The sequence below is a fragment of the Ranitomeya imitator genome, chromosome 2, assembly GCF_032444005.1.
Source record: "Ranitomeya imitator isolate aRanImi1 chromosome 2, aRanImi1.pri, whole genome shotgun sequence".
Classification (NCBI taxonomy): Eukaryota; Metazoa; Chordata; class Amphibia; order Anura; family Dendrobatidae; genus Ranitomeya; species Ranitomeya imitator.
This window is the reverse complement of record NC_091283.1, coordinates 723,055,855-723,078,629: the sequence shown is the minus strand read 5'-3', so window position 1 is coordinate 723,078,629 and position 22,775 is coordinate 723,055,855. Positions and strand designations below refer to the sequence as shown.

The 22,775-nt window shown below is 43.6% G+C and overlaps 1 protein-coding gene across 1 annotated transcript in view; it reads left to right on the top strand.

The window, feature by feature from the left end:
• Nucleotides 1-11,619: 11,619 nt before the first annotated feature.
• The window catches only part of OPN4 (opsin 4), a 185,914-nt gene continuing 174,758 nt past the window's right edge, over nucleotides 11,620-22,775 (top strand). Inside the window, exon 1 of the mRNA XM_069755832.1 lies at nucleotides 11,620-11,865. Coding sequence (XP_069611933.1) covers nucleotides 11,722-11,865 — 144 coding nt within the window. The 5' untranslated portion in view covers nucleotides 11,620-11,721. The remainder of the gene's footprint in view (nucleotides 11,866-22,775) is intronic.

The window sequence follows — 22,775 nt, the reverse complement described above, 5'->3', positions numbered from 1 at the left end:
TCCACCAGTCTTTCACACTGCTCCTGGCACAAAAATGTAAGCAGTTTTTCTTTGGTTGATGGCTTGTAACTACCCATCATCCTCTTAATTACATTCCAGAGGTTTTCAATGGGGCTCAGGTATGGAGATTGGGCTGTGCATGACAGGGTTTTGATGTGGTGGTCTCTAAATTTTTGCCAGAGCTGTATAAGTGTTGGCATCTTTGAAATTATCCCAGAAAATTAAGTATTTCTCCACAAAAATTATTGCAATTACATGTTTTGTTTATTTCCATTGGGTGTAATGTCTCTATGTCAGCAGTGAAGTCATCCTAGGTCTCATACCATTGCGTTTCATTTATTAAAATATTGACAGTTTGTGCCGACAGTGATGCTCCCTGAGCCTGTCGAACAGCTTGAATTTCTTTGGAAATTGGTGGGGTCTGCTTATCCACCAACTGGACTACCCCATGTTACAACCTTTCATCAATTTTCCTCTGCCGTCCACATCCAGGGAGATTGGCTACAGTGCCATGGGTTGTACACTTCTTGATTATTTTGCACACTGTGGCAAAGCAACTTCAAGGTCTCTGAATATGGATTTGTAACATTGAAATTGTTGAAATTTTTTAACAATTTTGGTTCTCAAGTCCTCAGACAGTTCTCTTCTCCTCTTTCTGTTCTCCATGCTTAGTGTGGCACACAATGCCACAAAATGCAAGGATTGAATCAACTTTTTGTCTGGTTTCAAGTGTGATTTCATGTTGCCCACACCTGCTACTTGCCATAGGTGAGTTTGAAGGAGCATCACTTGCTTGAAAAAAAAGTTGTTTGTTTACATTTTTGGTAAGGTGCTAACAATTGTTTCCTGCCCATTGTGGTTTAGTGTGAAATTTTGTTCAAATTTCCTTTTTTATGTTGTTTTAATATACACAGAAAAGAAATAAACATGTGTATAACAAAACATGTGTATTTGCAATAATTTTCTGGGAGAAATACTTCATTTTCTGAAACAATTTCCAGGATTCCAACACTTTCGGCCATGACTGTATGTATGTTTATATATGGAAATGTTCCTCAGGATTTTTTTATTAGTGGTCCAAAGTAATATAACAATAAAACCTTGTCTTTCAATTTACATGTTGTAATTTTAAAGAAGAAACAGAATAAACATTATGTGCAGCCATAAAAGGACCCCTAATTAATACTTGGTTGGCATTGATGACAACCTCCAAATGTTTCTTGTAGCCATCAATAAGGTTCTTGCACTTCTCAGCTAGTATTTTTGCCCACTTTTCCTTTGAAGTTTGTTCAAGCTCTTGAATGTCTACAGGGTTCTTTTTACCAATAGCAGATTTCAGCTCACCCCAAAGATTTTCAATGGGATTGATGTCAGAACTCATGGCCATTTTAAAATAGTCGATTTTTTTATTTTCAACCATTCCTGTGTACTTTTGGATGTGTACTTTTGGTCATTGTCTTGATCGAGGACCCACGTTTTTTGACTGAAATCAAGTTTTCTTACACTAGGTAGGAAATTTCACTCTAAAATCTCTTGATAATTCTTTGATTTCATGATTTCTGTGATACAGTCAAGATTTCCAGTACTAGATGCAGCAAAACAACCCCACAGCATTATGGATCTTCCACCTGTTAGGTCTAGCGGAACGCACCGAGTAAATGGAGATGTTTATTGATATTGGTGCGTTCGCAGCCTGGGGTCCACCGTGCAGGAGTACCTGCTGCAAGCAAACGGCGGAGCTATATGGCGGTATAGACTAACTCAGTTAATTCACTGAGTAGCCGTGAAAGGAAAGCACTGTGCCCTGTTAGACTCCACAGAGGCACAGGCTAACTGCCCAAACAGAGAGCAGTCAGTGGTCACACAAACACACAAAACTCCTCGCCGGAGGAGCCAGCATTCTAGGGGCTTATTTCAGCCGGGTCCCTGAATACACTCAGACTCAATCTCCTCGCCGGAGGAGCCAGCATTCTAGGGGCTTATTTCAGCCGGGTCCCTGAACACACATACATGTGACCACACTGGCGCAAAGCACATAACATAAGACAATACTAGCGCATGGCCGTGTGGTCATGCGCAGTTTATATAGTTGCAGCACAGGAAGCTGCTACTGAAGTTTTTGCCCTTTCAGGACCTTCCAGAAGGACCAATGGAAAGTGCTGCAGTACCTGAGCATGTTTTGCCCTTTCAGGACCTTCCAGAAGGACCAATGGAATGTACTGCAGCACCTGAGCATGTGACCGAACATGTGGCCCTCGACCTCCAATGGGAGACCCTGCCCTGGGCATGCTCAGTGTGAGTAAACAAGGACTTAGTCCCAGAGAGGCTCGCTCGCTGCAGATCAGTGGAGGGCACCATAGGAAAGCCAGAAAAGGCAGTAGTGACTGTTGTGGATTCTGTTTTTGGGCTCCCTCTGGTGGTTACAGATGGTACTGGGTGACTTGTGTTCTCTGCGGTCTCTGGTGTCCACCTGTTCTATCAGGATATGGGAGTTTCCTATTTAACCTGGCTTTCTTGTCATTTCCTCGCCGGCTATCAATGTAATCAGTGTGTCTTGTTACCTCTGCTTCCCGCTTCTGTATTCTTCAGGACAAGCTAAGTTTTTGATTTTCCTGTTCCACGTTTTGCTTAATTTTTGTCTTAGTCCAGCTTGCAGATATGTGATTCCTTTTTGCTGGTTGCTCTAGTGGGCTGATATTACTCCTCATGTTCCATGAGTTGGAACATGAGTTCAAGTAATTTCAGGATGGTTTTTTGTAGGGTTTTTCGCTGACCGCGCAGTTCACTTTTGTATCCTCTGCTATCTAGCTTTAGCGGGCCTCATTTTGCTGAATCTGTTTTCATAACTATGTATGTGCTTTCCTCTCATTTCACCGTCATTACATGTTGGGGGCTGCTATTTCTGTGGGGTGTTTCTCTGGAGGCAAGAGAGGTCTGTGTTTCTTCTAATAGGGAAAGTTAGTTCTTCGGCTGGCGCGAGACGTCTAGGAATCATCGTAGGCACGTTCCCCGGCTACAGCTAGTTGTGTGTTGAGGTTCAGGATCGCGGTCAGCTCGGTTTCCATCACCCTAGAGCTTGTTTTGTTTTTTGTGCTTGTCCTTTTGTGATCCCCTGCCATTGGGATCATGACAAGTGACCCTATGCACCGAATCAGCCCCAGCGAGACGCTGGGAGCGAGGTCTCCGCTGAGCAGAGCCCACTGCGGCCGATACTGAATGGGAGACCGCAGCAGACACGGATCGAGATTCCCCCTGTGCAGCAGAGGAAACTCGACTCCTAACATTACCCCCCCTCCTAGGGCCCCCCCCTCCTTGAGCCTCAATACGCTCAAAAGCTGCGATAAGCAGCGGAGCCCGAATGTGCTCCACAGGCTCCCAGGTTCTATCCTCTGGGCCGTGACCCTTCCAGTCCACCAGATAAAATTTCTTGCCACGTACCACCTTGCACCCCACAATAGCATTCACCTCAAACTCATCCGTGGATGAACCCGATGTCCCAGCAGATGACTCGGAAAACCGGGACAAATGAACGGGCTTTAAGAGGGAAACGTGGAAAGTATCGGTGATACCAAGGCATGGAGGAATAGCCAAACGGTAGACCACAGGGTTGACCTGTTCCAGAACCTTAAACGGGCCAATGTAGCGAGGAGCAAACTTAGTGGACTCAACTCGCAGCCTGATGTTACGGGCGGAGAGCCACACTAAGTCGCCAGGAGCAAAGACCGGAGCGGGGCGCCGGTGTGTATCAGCCGAAACCCTCATTCTCTCCTTGGAGGCCCGCATGGCATCCTGTGTGCGGTCCCAGATGTCACGTGCCTCCACCGCCCAGTCTGCCACCCTAGAATCGGTGGATGACACGGGCATGGGCACAGGGACACGCGGATGCTGGCCGTAATTAAGGAGAAAAGGAGTTTGACCAGTGGAATCGGCTACGGCGTTGTTCAGGGCAAATTCTGCCCAAGGTAGCAAAGATGCCCAGTCATCCTGCCTAGCAGAGACGAAATGTCGCAAATATGTCACCAGAGTCTGGTTGGTTCTCTCCACCAACCCATTCGTCTCGGGATGGTATGCAGAGGAGAGGTTTAACTCTATGCTGAGTAAACGGCAGAGCTCTCTCCAAAACCGAGATGCGAACTGGGGACCTCGATCGCTGACAATCTTATCAGGCATACCATGCAATCGGAAAATGTGTTTAATGAACAACACCGCCAAGGCCCGTGCTGAGGGTAACCGAGGAAGCGGCACCAAATGCACCATCTTGGAGAAATGTTCGGTGACAACCCAAATAATGGAGCAGCCACGCGACTTGGGTAGACCCACCACAAAGTCCATCCCGACCATCTCCCAGGGCCTGTCTGCCACCGGTAGAGGGTAAAGCAACCCAGCAGGCCGTTGCCGAGGAGACCGATTCTGGGCGCAAGAAACGCATGCCTGAATATAGTCCTTGACATCTCGGGCCATATGCGGCCACCAGTATGTTCTCGCCAGAAGCTCAGATGTCCTCTTGGTCCCAAAATGCCCACCCACTCTGGAGGAGTGAGCCCAAGAGAGAACCTCCGGTCGCAAGTTAGCTGGTACGAAAGTCTTGCCCGGGGGCACAGACTCTAGCGAAATCGGAGCTACAGTTCTCAGGCTCTCAGAAGGGACAATAAGCCGAGGCTCCTCCTCCTCCGATGACACCACGGAGCGGGAGAGAGCGTCAGCACGAACGTTCTTCTCCCCGGAGAGGAAATGGAGAGTAAAATGGAACCGGAAGAAGAACAGGGACCATCTAGCCTAGCGAGAATTCAGCCGCTGGGCCGTTTGCAGATACACCAAGTTCTTGTGGTCAGTGAAGACTTGGAAGGGAAAGCGAACTCCCTCCAAGAGATGTCTCCACTCCGAAAAAGCCAACTTCATGGCCAGCAACTCCCTGTCCCCGATGGAATAATTCCTCTCCGCTGGTGTGAAGGTCTTGGAGAAGAAGAAGCAAGGATGCTTCCGACCTTGAGCATCCTTTTGGAAAAGGACTGCTCCAGCACCAACGGATGAGGCATCCACCTCCAAGATAAATGGCTTATCAACATCGGGGCGATGTAGGATGGGAGCGCTAGCGAAGTGTGACTTGATCGAGAGAAAGGCTTTGGAGACCTCCTCTGACCACAACTTGGGATTTGCTCCCTTCTTGGTGAGGGCAACCAAGGGAGCTACCAAAGTTGAGAAGTGTGGAATGAACTGGCGATAGTAATTAATGAACCCTATAAAGCGCTGCACCGCTTTAAGAGAATGGGGTTCCTGCCAGTCCATTACAGCCTGTAGCTTGGCAGGATCCATAGCCAAACCCTGGGCAGAGATGATATAACCAAGGAAAGGCAAGGACTCCTGCTCAAACACACACTTCTCCAACTTGGCGTAGAGGGAGTGTGCCCGTAAGAGGTCGAAGACTTTGCGAACATCTCTCTGATGGGAGTCAATATCTGGAGAGAAGATGAGAATATCATCCAGATAGACTACGACCGAGGTGGTGAGCATATCCCGGAAGATGTCATTCACAAAGTCTTGGAAAACGGCTGGGGCATTACAGAGCCCGAAGGGCATCACCAGATATTCATAGTGCCCATCCCTGGTGTTAAAAGCCGTCTTCCATTCATCCCCCTCACGGATGCGAATCAGGTTGTAAGCACCCCGCAGATCTAACTTTGTAAATACCCTCGCTCCCCGTAGCCTATCAAACAGCTCAGATATCAGGGGTAGTGGGTACTTGTTCTTAACAGTGATGGCGTTAAGACCCCTGTAGTCTATGCATGGACGTAAGTCTCCAGTCTTCTTTTGTACGAAGAAAAACCCTGCCCCTGTCGGTGACACTGACTTCCTAATGAATCCTCTTGCCAGATTCTCTTGGATGTACTGGGACATTGCCTCTGTCTCCGGGAGAGATAACGGATAGACTCGACCCCGGGGATGCTCAGCACCAGGCAAGAGGTCAATAGGACAGTCATAGGGGCGGTGAGGCGGAAGGGTCTCCGCAGCTCTTTTGGAGAACACATCTGCATAGGGCCAATAGTGCTTGGGGAGAGAGGAAAGATCTGCGGGTACCTGTGTAGTAGCAACCTGAACGCACTCCCTCAGACATCTATCCTCGCAGGATTTACTCCATCCCAAAATTCTCCCAGAGGACCACTCAATATGAGGAGAATGGTAGCGAAGCCATGGTATCCCCAACAGGACCTCATCAATTCCCTTAGGAATGACTAATAGGGAGATTATCTCCTGATGTGATGGAGAAACAGATAGCGTGAAAGGAATGGTTTGGTGGGTAATCTGTGAAGGTAGTGTTGACCCATTTACCACTCGAACGGTTACTGGCTTGGCGAGCATCACCAAGGGTATTGCGTGACGCTGGGCAAAAGCGGAAGACATAAAGTTACCCTCTGCCCCAGAATCCACGCATAGCTCGACCATAAGAGTGGATGGGCCTATGGTAATTGTCCCCTTGAAGGACAATTTTGAGGCAAACGTCGCCGTGTCTAGTGTACCTCCTCCAACTGCCACTAGACGCTGATGTTTCCCCGACCGCTGAGGACCCTTGGAGGCAAGGTGTCCTGACTGCTGGCAAACATGACGGACCTTATGTGCACGGGCAGACTGAGACTTGGATCCCGCTCGTGTCACCTCTAAGGCCTCATGTGACTCGGATGCCTGGACTGGAGATTCCAAAGGTTTGGCGAAGGTGGGAGCCAGCCGAAACCTCTGCCTACACTGGGCTCGCTCCAACCTCCGCTCGTTAAAACGGAGGTCAATACGAGTAGAGACAGTTATTAACTCTTCCAGTGTGGCAGGAATCTCCCTAGTGGCCAGAGCGTCCTTAATGTGGTCAGCCAAGCCCCTCCAAAATATGGGGATAAGGGCTTTATCCGACCACTCCAGCTCGGAAGCTAAAGTACGGAAGCGGACGGAAAAATGGCTGACCAAGGACTCACCCTGAGTTAATGCCAGTAGTTGGAGCGCTGTGTCATGGGTGACTTGAGGTCCTAAAAAGACCTTTTTCAGAGTGCTCAGGAACAACGGAGCACTCTGCACCACATGATCACCACGCTCCCACAGTGGCGTAGCCCACTCCAACGCCCTGTCCGACAAAAGAGACACAATAAATCCCACCTTAGCCCGCTCTGTAGGAAAACGTGCAGCCAGGAGCTCGAGGTGAATAGAGCACTGCTAGTTTTGCTATTTCCAGAAAATTTTTCTGGCAGCGGGAGGCGAGATAACGTCGGAACAGGGGTGGCAGTGGACAAGGTTGCTGCAGCCACGCTAGCAGCCTGTACAGCAACTGCGGTAACATCCACAGCTGAGGTTGAGCTCTCGAGAGCCGCCAACCTACCCTCCAGCTGCTGGATATACCGCAAAGATTGCTGAATGTCCGCGATTTACTAGCCAGACCCTGGCGCTAGTATTCTGTTAGGGCTAGCGGAACGCACCGAGTAAATAGAGATGTTTATTGATATTGGTGCGTTCGCAGCCCGGGGTCCACCGTGCAGGAGTACCTGCTGCTAGCAAACGGCGGAGCTATATGGCGGTATAGACTAACTCAGTTAATTCACTGAGTAGCCGTGAAAGGAAAGCACTGTGCCCTGTTAGACTCCACAAAGGCACAGGCTAACTGCCCAAACAGAGAGCAGTCAGTGGTCACACAAACACACAAAACTCCTCGCTGGAGGAGCCAGCATTCTAGGGGCTTATTTCAGCCGGGTCCCTGAATACACTCAGACTCAATCTCCTCGCCGGAGGAGCCAGCATTCTAGGGGCTTATTTCAGCTGGGTCCCTGAACACACATACATGTGACCACACTGGCGCAAAGCACATAACATAAGACAATACTAGCGCATGGCCATGCGGTCATGCGCAGTTTATATAGTTGCAGTACAGGAAGCTGCTACTGAAGTTTTTGCCCTTTCAGGACCTTCCAGAAGGACCAATGGAAAGTGCTGCAGTACCTGAGCATGTTTTGCCCTTTCAGGACCTTCCAGAAGGACCAATGGAATGTACTGCAGCACCTGAGCATGTGACCGAACATGTGGCCCTCGACCTCTAATGGGAGACCCTGCCCTGGGCATGCTCAGTGTGAGTAAACAAGGACTTAGTCCCAGAGAGGCTCGCTCGCCGCAGATCAGTGGAGGGTACCATAGGAAAGCCAGAAAAGGCAGTAGTGACCCTATGCACCGAATCAGCCTCAGCGAGACGCTGGGAGTGACGTCTCCGCTGAGCAGAGCCCACTGCGGCCGATACAGAATGGGAGACCGCAGCAGACACGGATCGAGATCCCCTTGTGCAGCAGAGGAAACTCGACTCCTAACACCACCTTGCTTCATTGCTAGTACAGTGTTCTTTTCCTCATAAGCTTCATTACAGCTACAGTAACTGTAAACAAACTGTTGCTTTACATTGCCAAAAAGCTCTATTTATCTGCCTACAGAACATTTTTCCAAAAGTATTGTGGTTTGTAAGGGTATTCTTTGACAGAGATCAGTAGCTCCTTTTTATGTCTTTTTTTCAATAATGGTTTGCTCCTTGGCCTTCACCCATAAAGCTCTGCTTGGTTTAGTGTGTGGCCTATGGTACTTGTTGAAACCATGACTCCAGACTGTTCCAGGTTGGCCTTCAGGTCTTTGAATGTTTGATGTGGTGTTTTTTCCACCATTCACACCAACCTTCGAAGACATCTCTTGTCAATTTTCCTCTTTCCCCCACATCCAGGAAGGTTCTTGACGTTGCATGCTTGGCAAACTTCTTAATAACATTGCACACTGTTGAAACTGAGATACCAAGCTCTTTGGAGATGGCCTTATACCCTTTGGAAATCTTGTGTTTGCTAATAGCAGTTCTGATGTCCTCAGACAGCTCCTTTGTCTTCACCATTGTGACAAAGGAACAGAGCCTACCATGTAGCTTTTTAAAACACTGAAGTTATCCTTACTTGGCTAATTCATATCATTTAGGCACCTCCAATTAATCACAGGTGATTCTCATTTGTGATTTACCACGGGCGAGTAAAAATGTGTATCCATACAAATTTAAACCCTTAACAACAAGAGATATTTTTGCTTTTGCATTTTCATTTTTTACTCTCCTTCTTCCCAGAGCCATACCCTTTATATTTTTCAGGCAAAATGGCCATGTGAGGGCTTATTTTTTGCGGGATGAGTTTCACTTTTGAACAACACCATTGTTTTTAGTATATCGCTCACTGGAAAACAGCAAAAAAATTCAAAGTGCGGTGAAATTGCAAAAAAGTGAAATCCCACAGTTCTTTGTTTTTTAACCATGTTTACTAAATGCTAAAAATGACCTGCCATTATGATTCTCCAGGTCATTATGAGCTCATAGACACCAAACATATCTAGGTTCTTTTTTATTTAAGTGGTGAAAAAAAACTCCAAAGTTTGCTAAAAAAAAATTGTGCCTTTTTTCAATACCCATAGCTTCTCCATTTTTCATGATCTCGGCTTCGGTGATGCCTTATTTTTTGCATGCTAAGATGACGTTTTTAATTATACTATTTTGGTGCAGATACGATCTTTTGATCATGCGTTATTGCATTTTAATGCAATGTTGCGGCATCCAAAAAAATTTCTGGCGTTTTGACTTTTTTTCTCGTTACACCATTTAATGATCAGGTTAATTGTCTTTTTTATTGGTAGATCGGGCGTTTATGAACACGGCGATACCAAATATGTGTTTTATTTTGAATGGGGCGAAAGGGGGGTGATTTGAACTTTTGCATTTTTTTATATTTTTAAAACTTTTCTTTCCTTTTTGCAAGCTTCAATAGTCTCCATGGGAGACTAGAAGCTGCAGTTTTCTGATCAGCCCTGCTACATACAGGCGTTGATCAAATCGCCTGTATGTATCAGAAATGTTCACTTCTTTGAGCGCCGATCACCAGGTGGTGCTCATATCTGGCTATTACAACCATAGAGGTCTGCTGAAGACATCTGGTTGTCATGCCAACCCATCGGTGACCCACGATCACGTGAATATATCAGCTGACATGTACCTGGAAAGGTGAGGCCTCAGCGCCGGAGCTTGCACCAAACAGGGGGAGTACGACATCGGCGTACTATTATGCCCGATGTTGGAAAGGGGTTAATTGTTATGAACAGGTAATTCAGAACCACAATGGACCTTGAAGTTCAGAGCACACAAAGTGACCTGACAATTACCAAAAACATAGGACGAGCTCTGAGACGTGGGAACTCTGCTGACCGCAATCCCTAATCCTATCACACCACACTAGAGGTAGCCGTGGATTGCGCCTAACGCTCCCTATGCAACTCAGCACAGCCTGAGAAACTAACTAGCCCTGAAGATAGAAAAATAAGCCTACCTTGCCTCAGAGAAATTCCCCAAAGGAAAAGGCAGCCCCCCACATATAATGACTGTGAGTAAAGATGAAAATACAAACACAGAGATGAAATAGATTTAGCAAAGTGAGGCCCGACTTACTGAATAGACCGAGGATAGGAAAGATAGCTTTGCAGTCAGCACAAAAACCTACAAACAACCACGCAGAGGGGCAAAAAGACCTTCCGCACCGACTAACGGTACGGAGGTGCTCCCTCTGCGTCACAGAGCTTCCAGCAAGCAAGAAAAACCAATATAGCAAGCTGGACAGAAAATATAGCAAACAAAAGTAACACAAGCAGAACTTAGCTTATGCAGGATAGACAGGCCACAGGAACGATCCAGGAGGAAGCAAGACCAATACTAGAACATTGACTGGAGGCCAGGATCAAAGCACCAGGTGGAGTTAAATAGAGCAGCACCTAACGACTTAACCTCATCACCTGAGGAAGGAAACTCAGAAGCCGCAGTACCACTCTCATCTACCAAAGGAAGCCCATAGACAGAACCAGCCAAAGTACCACTCACGACCACAGGAGGGAGCTTGGCCACAGAATTCACAACAGTTAATATAAAGTGTGCCAATATCAGTGTCACAGCAAGCTTTAGATTTTCCTATTTTTCAATTCCAACGGTTTTTTGCTTTAAATTATTATTATTATTTATTTATATAGCACCATTAATTCCATGGTGCTGTACATGAGAACAGGGTTATAGATGACGTTTACAGTAAACAAATTTACAGTGACAGACTGGTGCAGAGGAGAGAGGACCCTGTCCTTGCGGACTTACATTCTAAATTATTGTTTATTATCTGGTCTTTTGTATTTAACATGAGTGCTCTATACAAAAAAACTTTTCCACTTGATTCATTTTTTTCAGGAAACATTCCACATTATGTACTTAAACTTCATGGGTGCCAATAACAATGAGCAGAACTGTTTATCGAAAAATGGTTCAAAATCAGATATATTTATATTTTGCAGGCAGGCTATTAACTGCTGATATCTAACTGTAAACCATTGTGATGCTAATACTCAGCATTGGCAATCTTAAGTTGCTGAGATGAAGAAGAGCATAGACCTGTAGTGTCTGTCAGCTGTGAGTGGTTGAATATAACTGATGCACTGTATGAATGAGTCCAGGCATTGAGTGAGCATGTGCGGACAGTACACGCTCTTATATTTAAAGCGAGGTTGAATCTCTGCCTTCCAGCAGCACATGAAAACAGCTATCTGCAGCTGTACAGATAACACTTCACATCTAAGCTTAGGACAAAGCTAAAAAGAATGTACTAAACTCAGTGGAGCCCATCAGACCCCAGCAATTTTCTTGATCCAAGTATGAATTATTTGCCAATACAAAAAGGCATTACTTGCCCACCTCAAGATGCTAACTGCACCAAGATTACAGAGTCTATGAACATCTGGAATGATTCCGAAGTCAGTTCTTACAAACTGGTAGAAATGACACAAATAGTGACCACGGTAAGTTTCATCATACCCGTAAGCAACTATTTTTAAGCCTTTATTACTTAAACACTGTTTGTCTTTTGGGGCTTATTATACTTTTATTTCAGTTTCATACACATCAATAATATTTAAAAAAGTTAATTTTAATAATTTTTAGTTGATATGTTGCAGAAAAAATATAGAATTTAAAAAATACTGTGATACATAATTGCAAAAGAATTGACTATACTGACAGCTAAAAAGAAAAAACATACATACAGTATATTATATACATACTATAAGAATGTGACACTTCTGTTTGTACAAATATATCTATAAGAAAATATTAAAATGAAATAACACTACAGCGATAAAATAGATAGTTGCAGAGGGACTAAGGTTTTGTAGCTGTAAATGTGATTTGCTTCCAGCTAATATGTGTAGATTGAAACCTGGGAATACTAGAATTTGTGCTAAGTGGTCAAAGCTGCAAATCCAAAGGGAGGGGGATGTAGGTCAGCGATACACTGGAGCATCCTACAGCAGCTTGTCACTTTTCTATACATTATGTGTTTATAGTGTACGGTAAGTGTTAATGGAATCATATCCTGCAAGCTACAGTTTGTACGGAAAGTATTCTGATCCCTTTACATTTTTCACTCTTTGTTTCATTGCAGCCATTTGGTAAATATAAGAAAGTTCTTTTTTTTTTTCATTAATGTACACTCTGCACCCCATCTTGACTGAAAAAACAGAAATGCAGTAATTTTTGCAAATTTATTAAAAAAGAAAAACTGAAATATCACATGGTCATAAGTATTTAGACCCTTTGCTCAGAATTGAGTAAAAGCACCCTTTTGAGCTAGTACAGCCATGAGTCTTCTTGGGAATGACGCAACAAGTTTTTCACACCTGGATTTGGGGATCCTCTGCCATTCTTCTTTGCTGATCCTCTCCAGTTCCATCAGGTTGGATGGATGGTGAATGTTGGTGGACAGCCATTTTCAGGTCTCTCAAGAGATGCTCAATTGGGTTTAGATCAGGGCTGTGGCTGGGCCAGTCAATAATGGTCACAGAGTTGTTCTGAAGCCACTCCTTTGTCATTTTAGGTGTGTGCTTAGGGTCATTGTCTCGTTGGAAGGTGAACCTTCGACCAAGTCTGTGGTCCAGCACTCTGGAAGAGGTTTTCATCCAGGATATCTCTCTACTTGGCCGCATTCATGCTTCCTTCAATGACAATCAGTCTTTCTGTCCCTGCAGCTGAAAAACACCCCCATAGCATGATGCTGCCACCACCATGTTTCACTGTTGTTATTTTATTGAGCAGGTGATGAGCAGTGCCTGGATTTCTCCACAAATACCGCTTAGAATTATCACCAAAAAGGTCTGTCTTCATCTCATCAGACCAGAAAATCTTATTTACCATAGTCTGGGAGTCCTTCATGTGTTTTTTGGCAAACGCTATGTGGACTTTCATATATCTTACACTGAGGAGTGGCTTCCGTCGGGCCACTCTGCCATAAAGGCACAACTGGTGGAGGGCTGCAGTGATAGTTGACTTTGTGGAACTTTCTCCCATCTCCCTACTGCATCTCTGGAGCTCAGCAACAGTGATCTTGAGGTTCTTCTTTACCTCTCTCACTAATGTTCTTCTTCCACGATTGCTCAGTTTGTCTGGATGGCCAGGTCTAGGAAGACTTCTGGTGGTCCCAAACTATTTGAATTTAATGATTGTGGAGGCCACTGTGCTTTTAGGAACCATTAGTACTGCAGAAATTCTGTTGTAACCTTGGCAAGATCTGTGCCTTGCCACAATTCTGTCTCTGAGCTCCTTGATTCTCATTTGGTCTGACATGCACTGTGAGCTGTGAGGTCTTATATAGACAGGTGCTTGCCTTTCCAAATCAAGTCATTTCAGTTTAAATAAACACAGCTGGACTCCAATGAAGGAGTAGAACCATCTCAAGGAGGATCACAAGGAAATGGACAGCATGTGACTTAAATATGAGTGTCTGAGCAAAGGGTCTGAATACTTATGACCATGTGATATTTCAGTTTTTCTTTTTATTAAACTTGCAAAAATTTCTACATTTCTGTTTTTTTCAGTCAAGATGGGGTGCAGAGTGTATATTAATGTGAAAAATGAACTTTTTTGAATTTACCAAATGGCTGCAATGAAACAAAAAATGAAAAATTTAAAGTGGTCTGATTACTTTCCGTACTCACTGTATGTTCCCCAACATGGGGCCATTCTGGGATATATGTCCCCCAACATGGCCCCATCCTGGTATTTATGTCCTTCATCCTGGTATATATGTCCCCCATCATGGGACCTACTAGTATGTTTTTCCCCCATCTTCTAGCCTACTAGTCACCAATAAATCATTTATTTTTATTTATTGTTTTAGAAACAACTGTTGTAAGGATAGCAACAGTGGTATATCAATATTTCTACATCATATTTTGTTTTCAACACTATTAATCATTTTTTAAAATTTTAAATTATATGTTAAAAAGATTAAGTGAAGTGATACAAATTCCTTTGGTGGACAAATTTTCAAAGTTTGCTTATAAGTAATTGTAGTTTACAGGTATATTGTTACATTTGGTATTACCGAAAGCACAAAGAGATGAAATTATTTTGGTTGCAAGGTCACAGGGATCTAACTGAATGAAAGGAAAATTAAAACAGTAAATGACCAATAATCCCAATAAAATGAAATAGAAATAGAGGACTTTGGTACAAGATCAATGCCTTCCTATGTTCTGTATTTAGAAGACAGAATTCATGACATAGTTTTTCTAGCTATTATATTGAATAGACCACTTCCATGAACTGAAGAGAAGTAAAACTTTTCCAGGACTTAGGAATTATCCTATTTGGTTACAAATATACAGTAACTTTTTAGACTTTTTTCTACAGTGCAAATTAGACTGGTGGTCAAAAATACTGACAATGGTTAAAACTGAGGATTTGGACTGTCTTGTCCTGTTTTCTGACATAGATTGGTCACATTAAATCAACATGATGATTATGTGGAAAATTTCTTAATACTGCCGAAGTGTGCAATGATGAACAAATATCTTCCGTTCAAGTAGAAGAGTAAGAAGGTAACAAGGATGATGACAAATATGTTGCACTTAGGAAGACTGAAGCAAATCTCCTTATAGAAGTGATGCTAAGCTAGTTGCAAAGGACCATACAAATGGCCTGATGACTGGTTCTGGGGTTTATCTGGACCAAAATGGATTTATAGATCAGCAAAGTAAAAGAAAGTGTAATCAACCTCTAACTATCCTATCTTTCTGTGCAGTAAAAGCATTGGACAGCATGGAGTGAGGTTTACTGTGTTTTTTAATAAGTAGGTATGACATATGGTAATCCTATATTGGCTAGGTGCCATTCTTTTATACTGACCAGCTTCTGTAGAATTATTGTTAGTCCTCAAAGGTTTGGTATGTTTCCTGTTATTAATGGGTCAAGACAAGGTTGTTTTCTCTCCCTTGTTCTTTTCCATTTAAACTGAGCCTTTGCCATTTTTAATAGGAAAGACCCTGCGCTTTGGTGTAAGGAGGAGAGAGGACAAATTGATAATTTATAGTTGGCTGTGGCTTTGTGCTGGTGGGGTGGCATGGTCTGGAGTCATGGGGACTCAGTCTTGCAGCATGGGTGCTGTGGGGCAACAGGCCGTCTGCCCTGCTGGTGCATTGCCGCTGTGGCGGTGGGCGCCGCACGGCTCCACTCCGTTAGGGCGGTAGGACCCACTACGAGGTTTGCCGTGACGTGGCAGTGGGCTTCATACAGTCTGATAAGAATGTTAAACTGAAAACCTCATGTTCAGTTATAGAAATTTTTGCCTAGTGGCTTTAAATCAACATATGATTTTGGGATGTGAGGTTCATGCTCTTTTTTTTTTTTTTTTCTTTTTTGCAAAGCATGTTCTAGTCTTTTTCTTAGACCAGCACTCCTCCCATTTGGCACAGGTGATTTTAATTAGCAGGAGTCTGCAAAGTAAGGGGTCTAGCCCATTTTGGCTCTCACTGAAGAGCTGGAGGAAGATGAGCTTCAATGCTCTTTTCATTTTGGTGTTGATGCTGTGTGGCGGCCATTCTTGCTGTGGCTTTGTGCTGGTGGGCCGGCGCGGTCTGGAGTCATAGGGACTCAGTCTTGCAGGATGGGTGCTGTGGGGCACCAGGCCGTCTGCCCTGCTGGTGCATTGCCGCTGTGCAGGGCCGGCGTCAGCACCCGGCACAGCGGGCAAATGCCGGGGCCCTGGGGAGAGGGGGGGGCCCACTCATGCTGTCATAGATACAGCTGGGAGAGCAGAGCAGGAGATAACATGCTCTCTTCCCCCACAAAGTCACTGCTGGCTGCGTTCGCTTAACCCCTATGTGCCAGCTCTAACACAAGCATCTTCTCACTCAGTCAGTGCAGCCAGGCAGGCACACATAGGGGTTAACAGGGCGGAGAGAGAAGCTTTTCTGCTCTCCCCCCTGGGTGGCTGCAGACAGTGCTGAAGTTTATCAGGCAGATTCAGAGGAGCTCCATCCTACCCATGCCCCAGTGAGTGTTATGGTATCCAGCAGTGGTTGCAGTTGTAGCTCAGTCTGCTGCTGTCTGTCTCTGCTGCCTAAAAATGTGGGTGATGTCTGGAGGAGCAGCTGGTGGGGTGCAGCCTGCAGCCACCCAGCTCTCCCAGAATACATGCATGCTGCACCAAACCTGCACCAGTGGGGTAGGAAGAAGCTTAACCCCTTCCCATCTGTATGAAGGTTATTGCTAAACCTTAAAGATAACAATCCGACCTGCATAAATGGGGTTAACCAGATGCCAGGAGGAAGGGGAGCTGCTGCTATGGATAAATCTGAGCTGTGGGCTGTAGGTTGGGGCCCTGTGGCCCCTGGCTGGTGACTGGAGGGACTCTGCCCAGTGCTGGCATGTGGGTGATTTCTGCTCCGGAGTCTCAGCTTCTCTCCTCCAGGTCACACTGTGCAGGCACAGCAACATTGGTTGTCTCTGTCCAGGTCCCAGCAGCTGCCACTGCTCCCACCACGGACATGGCATCACTTAACCCTTCCCCTGCAGCAACCGGCAACAAATCCACATTATTCCTTGATTAAATCAGGTTCCAACCCAATAGAGGAGCAGACATTTCCTGCTGCCATTAGGGTCCGGGAGGGGGTGACATTGGCTGCCCTGCTACTCTGTAGTGGGGGGTGACAAGTGTAACATGGGGTAACGATGACAGAGAAATGCACAGGATAATAGTGAGCGCGACAGAGGGCAGTGTATGGTATGGAGCAGTCGGGGGTGGGCTGCAGGATTCCCCCATACTGTACATGACTGCTCGGGACAGGGAGGCGTTTAATGAGCTTCTAATGACGGGGCACTAATTGGGTCATTAGGGTTTGTGGAAAGGATTCAGCATCAGGTCCCTCATTAATGCCCGAGCCGCCTGTTACTTTGTAGCACAGATCTGTTGGGGCCACAAAACCAAACAACGTTGTTTATGTAGAAAAGTCTTTGTTTCATAGAAAAACTCAAAACAGAAAAGCACCTCTCCTGTATATATACACTGCACAGCACCTTTCCTCCTGTATATATACACTGCACAGCACCTCTCCTGTATATATACACTGCACAGAGCCTTTCCTCCTGTATATATACACTGCAGAATCTACAATAGCTGTCACTCATGTAAGAAGTGAAATCTGGCATTGTACTATACATTTCTCTGCCGTATCTGTGCATCATAAATCGGGGTATGTGTTAAAGGGGGGCGGGGGGCCCACTGAGACTCTTTCGCCCGGGGCCCTCGAAAACCTGGAGCCGGCCCTGCCGCTGTGGCAGTGGGCGCTGCATGGCTCTGCTCCGTTAGGGCGGTAGGACCCACTACGAGGTTTGCTGTGACGTGGCAGTGTGCTTCATACAGTCTGATCAGAATGTTGAACTGAAAACCTCATGTTCAGTTATAGAAATTTTTGCCTAGCGGCTTTAGATCAACGTATGATTTCGGGATGTGCAGTTCATGCTCTTTTTTTTTTTTTTTCTTTTTTGCAAAGCAATTTATAGTTATTGATTGAATGCTCAGTAAATATATGGGATGTCAAAAAATCAGGAATTGTTTTCATGTCTATCAGTATACTGGTCACATTTACTTTCTTTCAGAAATCAGTAATTTAGCACCTTCAAAAAGCAGAAACATTTTAAATACTTTGAAATTTCATTATTAGACACAATATTGCTGAATTCCTTGATTTGAACTCCAATGAGAAAAAGAATTGAGATGATATGGAACAGTCTCCATATTTTTTTAAAATGATAGAATAGCAGATTAGTATGAATTCCTTAACCTGCTGTATGTGTTTACTGTATCCCTAGTGTGGATTGAGGACACATTTCTGGAAAATTGCTTCAAAGTGAGGGTTAAGCAAAAATATTTATGTGGTGGTGAAAGGTGGAATTTCATTTGAAAGGGGTTGACCACTTTTTAATATTTTTTACATTAATGATCTATCTGTAAGACAAGTCATCAATATCAGACTGGTGGGGCCCAACATCAGACACCCCCACTGGTCAGCCAGAACTGGAATACAAAGAGAAACAGAAGGTTCTGTGCACCGTTTATAGGAGCTGATGAGAATCCCCACTAATCTGAAACTGATGTCCTATCCTAAGGCTATTATAAAGAAATGGGAAGGAAGGGGGTCATCCAATAACCAGACTATGGATCCCTCTAATACATTTTTTCTAGATCAAAATCTAGTATAGAGGGTATTAGAAAAACTGTGTGTGTTAGGCCGGCGTCACACACAGCGTAAAACAATACGGTCCGTATATTACGGCCGTAATACGCTGAAAAGTCCCGAAAAAAGTGGTCCGTAGCTCCTCCGAAGGCAGGGTGTGTCAGCGTTTTTTGCGCATGGCATCCTCCGTATGTAATCCGTATGGCATCCGTACTGCGTGGTTTTCTCGCAGGCTAGCAAAACCAACATACCGCTATAGAAGTGATCCATGTGTCCCAAAAAGAAAAGAAAATATATATATACTGTCTATATATATATATATATATATATATATATATATATATATATATATATATATGTCAGTAGACACATATATTAGAGAGAAAAGCCGGTAATTCAGTGCGGTGTACAGTAAAATCACACTGACAGCTTACAGTCCAATAGGTAGAATAAATGTGTACACATAGAATAGGTATATATATATATATATGTCAGTGAGACACATATATGTATATATATTAATATTTATTCCAGCGCTATACAGCTTGAAAGCCGGTAATTCAATTACCGGCTTTTTCTTTCTCCTTCCTAAAACCCGACATGATTTGAGACATGGTTTACATACAGTAAACCATGTCTTCTCTCCATTTTTTTTGCAGATTCCACACTACTAATGTCAGTAGTGTGTATCTGCAAAATTTGGCCGTTCTAGCTCTTAAAATAAAGGGTTAAATGGCGGAAAAAATTGGCGTGGGCTCCCGCGCAATTTTCTCCACCAGAGTAGTAAAGCCAGTGACTGAGGGCAGATATTAATAGCCTGGAGAGGGTCCACGGTTATTGGCCCCCCCCTGGCTAAAAATATCTGCCCCCAGCCACCCCAGAAAAGGCACATCTGGAAGATGCGCCTATTCTGGCACTTGGCCACTCTCTTCCCATTCCCGTGTAGCGGTGGGATATGGGGTAATGAAGGGTTAATGCCACCTTGCTATTGTAAGGTGACATTAAGCCTAATTAATAATGGAGAGGCGTCAATTATGACACCTATCCATTATTAATCCAATTGTAGTGAAGGGTTAAATAAAACACAAACACATTATTTAAAATTATTTTAATGAAATAAAAACAATGGGTGTTGCAGTATTTTATTCAACGCCCAATCCAGTCACTGAAGACCCTCGTTCTGTGAGTAAAAAAACATAATAAACCAACAATATACTTACCCTCCGCAGATCTGTAACGTCCAACGATGTAAATCCTTCTGAAGGGGTTTAAACATTTTGCAGCAAGGAGCTGTGCTAATGCAGGCTGCTCCTCGCTGCAAAACCCCAGGGAATGAGGCTAAAAATAGATCAATGATCTATATTTAGCTTTATTTGCGGTGAGGCGCCCTCTGCTGGCTGTTCATAGATCGTGGGAAATTACCTAGAAAGCTCCCTGGCTTACTGACATTAGTAGTGTGGAATCTGCAAAAAAAATGGAGAGAAGACATGGTTTACTGTATGTAAACCATGTCTCAAATCATGTCGGGTTTTAGGAAGGAGAAAGAAAAAGCCGGTAATTGAATTACCGGCTTTCAAGCTGTATAGCGCTGGAATAAATATTAATATATATACATATATGTGTCTCACTGACATATATATATATATATATACCTATTCTATGTGTACACATTTATTCTACCTATTGGACTGTAAGCTGTCAGTGTGATTTTACTGTACACCGCACTGAATTACCGGCTTTTCTCTCTAACACCGCTGCGTATTTCTCGCAAGTCACACTGCTTGTCCGTGTGTAATCTGCATTTTTCTGGCTTCCATAGACTTTCATTGGCGTATTTCTTGCGCAGTACGGTGACAAACGCAGCATGCTGCGATTTTGTACGGCCGTAGAAAGCCGTATAATACTGATCAGTAAAATACGGCAAATAGGAGCAGGGGCATAGAGAATAATTGTGCCGTATTTTTTGCGAGTTTTACGGACGTAGATTCTGCGCTCTTACGTCCGTAAAACTCGCAAGTGTGACGCCGGCCTTATAGAGAATGAAGAGATGAAAGAACAGAGTGAATTAAATTAGAATATGATCATGGAGATATTAATGAATTTGTATACTGTACTATCAACTGAAAAATGCAATTCATAAGACTGACTCAAAATATATATATATTAGATCTCCCCTAAAGTTGTTATGTAAAAACTGTTTAATAAGAGAAAAAAATGATTGACAACGATCTTCCATACTGACGTATGTCTGATCCATGTCAGTAAATTAAAACTGTGACAAATTGAAATGTAAAAGTCACCAGAGGTGAGAAAGATTTAGAGAAGATGTAGAAAGCAAAGTGGGGAAAGATATATTTTAAGAACAAAAAATTCTGGAATACATTTTAAACAAACCTTGATCCAATTAATGGACTATCTCTTCATTTATATGCCTTTAGTAACATGCCTTTTCTCTAATATTAGCAATCGTAGAGAATAATGTAGAGAGGTTTATACTTTATCTAAAAATTCGTTTTGATAAATTTCTTTTTCTTTCCTGCCAAATCACTGGAAGAAGGGTGGAAGGGTGTTTAGGATGTACAGAGCTATTATTGTGATGAAAGTTTTTATATCTTATAAGACATAAGCTGTTTTATAAAGAAGAAAAACTATGGAAAAAAAAGAGTCATACTGGTTCAGGTCTCCACTGTCTTTTACGTTTGTCAAAATATCTATCTTATTCTCATTAGTGTTATGGAAAAGTTCATTACAATCATAATTCTCCAATTTTTATCAATCACAAGCATGAATTTTCTTTCTTCACCTCCCAACATACTCTCCTTTCTTATAATGTCTGAAATAGCTAATATAGCTTCACATCTTATTATACACATCATGGCTATCTTATTGTCTCCATGTGACGGAGAAGTAGTGGCAGGAAATGTAGTGGCAGGGTAAGCGGCAGTGTAAAGGGAATCTGTTAGCAGGGTCAACTTTCCTATGCTGTCTACATGTGCATGCAGGTCATAGGAAGCTGAATAAAATGATACCTTGATATCTGTGATCCATTGTCTTATTCAAGAGAAATCTATATATTTTTTTTTAATATGCAAATCATCTGCTAAGATCTATAGGCCGGAGATTGATTTGCATGAGAATCTGCCTCCAGAGCTTATTTTAAATGAAAGAGGGCTATGCAAACAAATCAGGAGAGTAGACTGTCGGTCATTGCATGTCTCACACTTGTAATGCCCCCTTGCATTTAAAATAAGCTCTAGAGGCCGAACTTCACCACCAATTAGCACCTAAGACAGCGTGAACTAGGCAGACAAGCCAGCACTTTCAGCATGGAGTTAGAGATAGAATGAAGCAAAAGTAAGGTAATGGAGTGTGCTACAAAGATTCATAACTTTAAAAGAGCTCATCAATAATTATATGTATAAAAAAAGTTTAATTGCTCGGAGAAGTCACATAGTGGCTATAGTTTAGATATAGATACAGTGGGGAAAATAAGAATGTGATACACTGCAGATTTTGCAAGTTTTCCCACCTGCAAAAAATGGAGAGGTCTTTAATTTTTATCGTAGGTACACTACGATTGTGAGAGACAGCATTTTAACCCCTTCATGACCCGAGGTATTTTCGTTTTTGTTTTTCGCTCCCCTCCTTTTATTTTTCCATCAACATGGCCATGTGAGGGCTTATTTTTTGCAGGATCAGTTGTAATTTTGAACTGCATCATTGGTTTTAGAATGTCATGTACTAGAAAATGGGAAAAATTTCCAAGTGCGGTGAAATTGCAAAAAAAGTGCAATCCCACACTTGTTTTTTTGTTTGGCTTTTTTGCCAGCTTCACTAAATGCTAAAAATGAGCTGCCATTTTGATTCTCAAGGTCATTATGAGTTCATAGACCCCAAATATGTCTAGGTTTTTTTTTATCTAAGTGGTGAAAAAAAAATCCAAACTTTGCTAAAAAAATAAATAAAAAATTGTGTAATTTTGCGATACCCGTAGCATCTCCATTTTTTGTGATCTGGGGTTGGGTTAGGGCTTATTTTTTGCATGCTGAGCTGAAGTTTTAATGATACTAGAATATGTTGTGCAGTGATCTTTTGTATGCGCCCATGTAACCAAGCAATTCCAGCCAGCGTCCTTCATTCAGACTCCAGCCAAAGCAGAGTGGACCTCCTGAAACAGCTTAGTACCCCGGCTTAGTAGA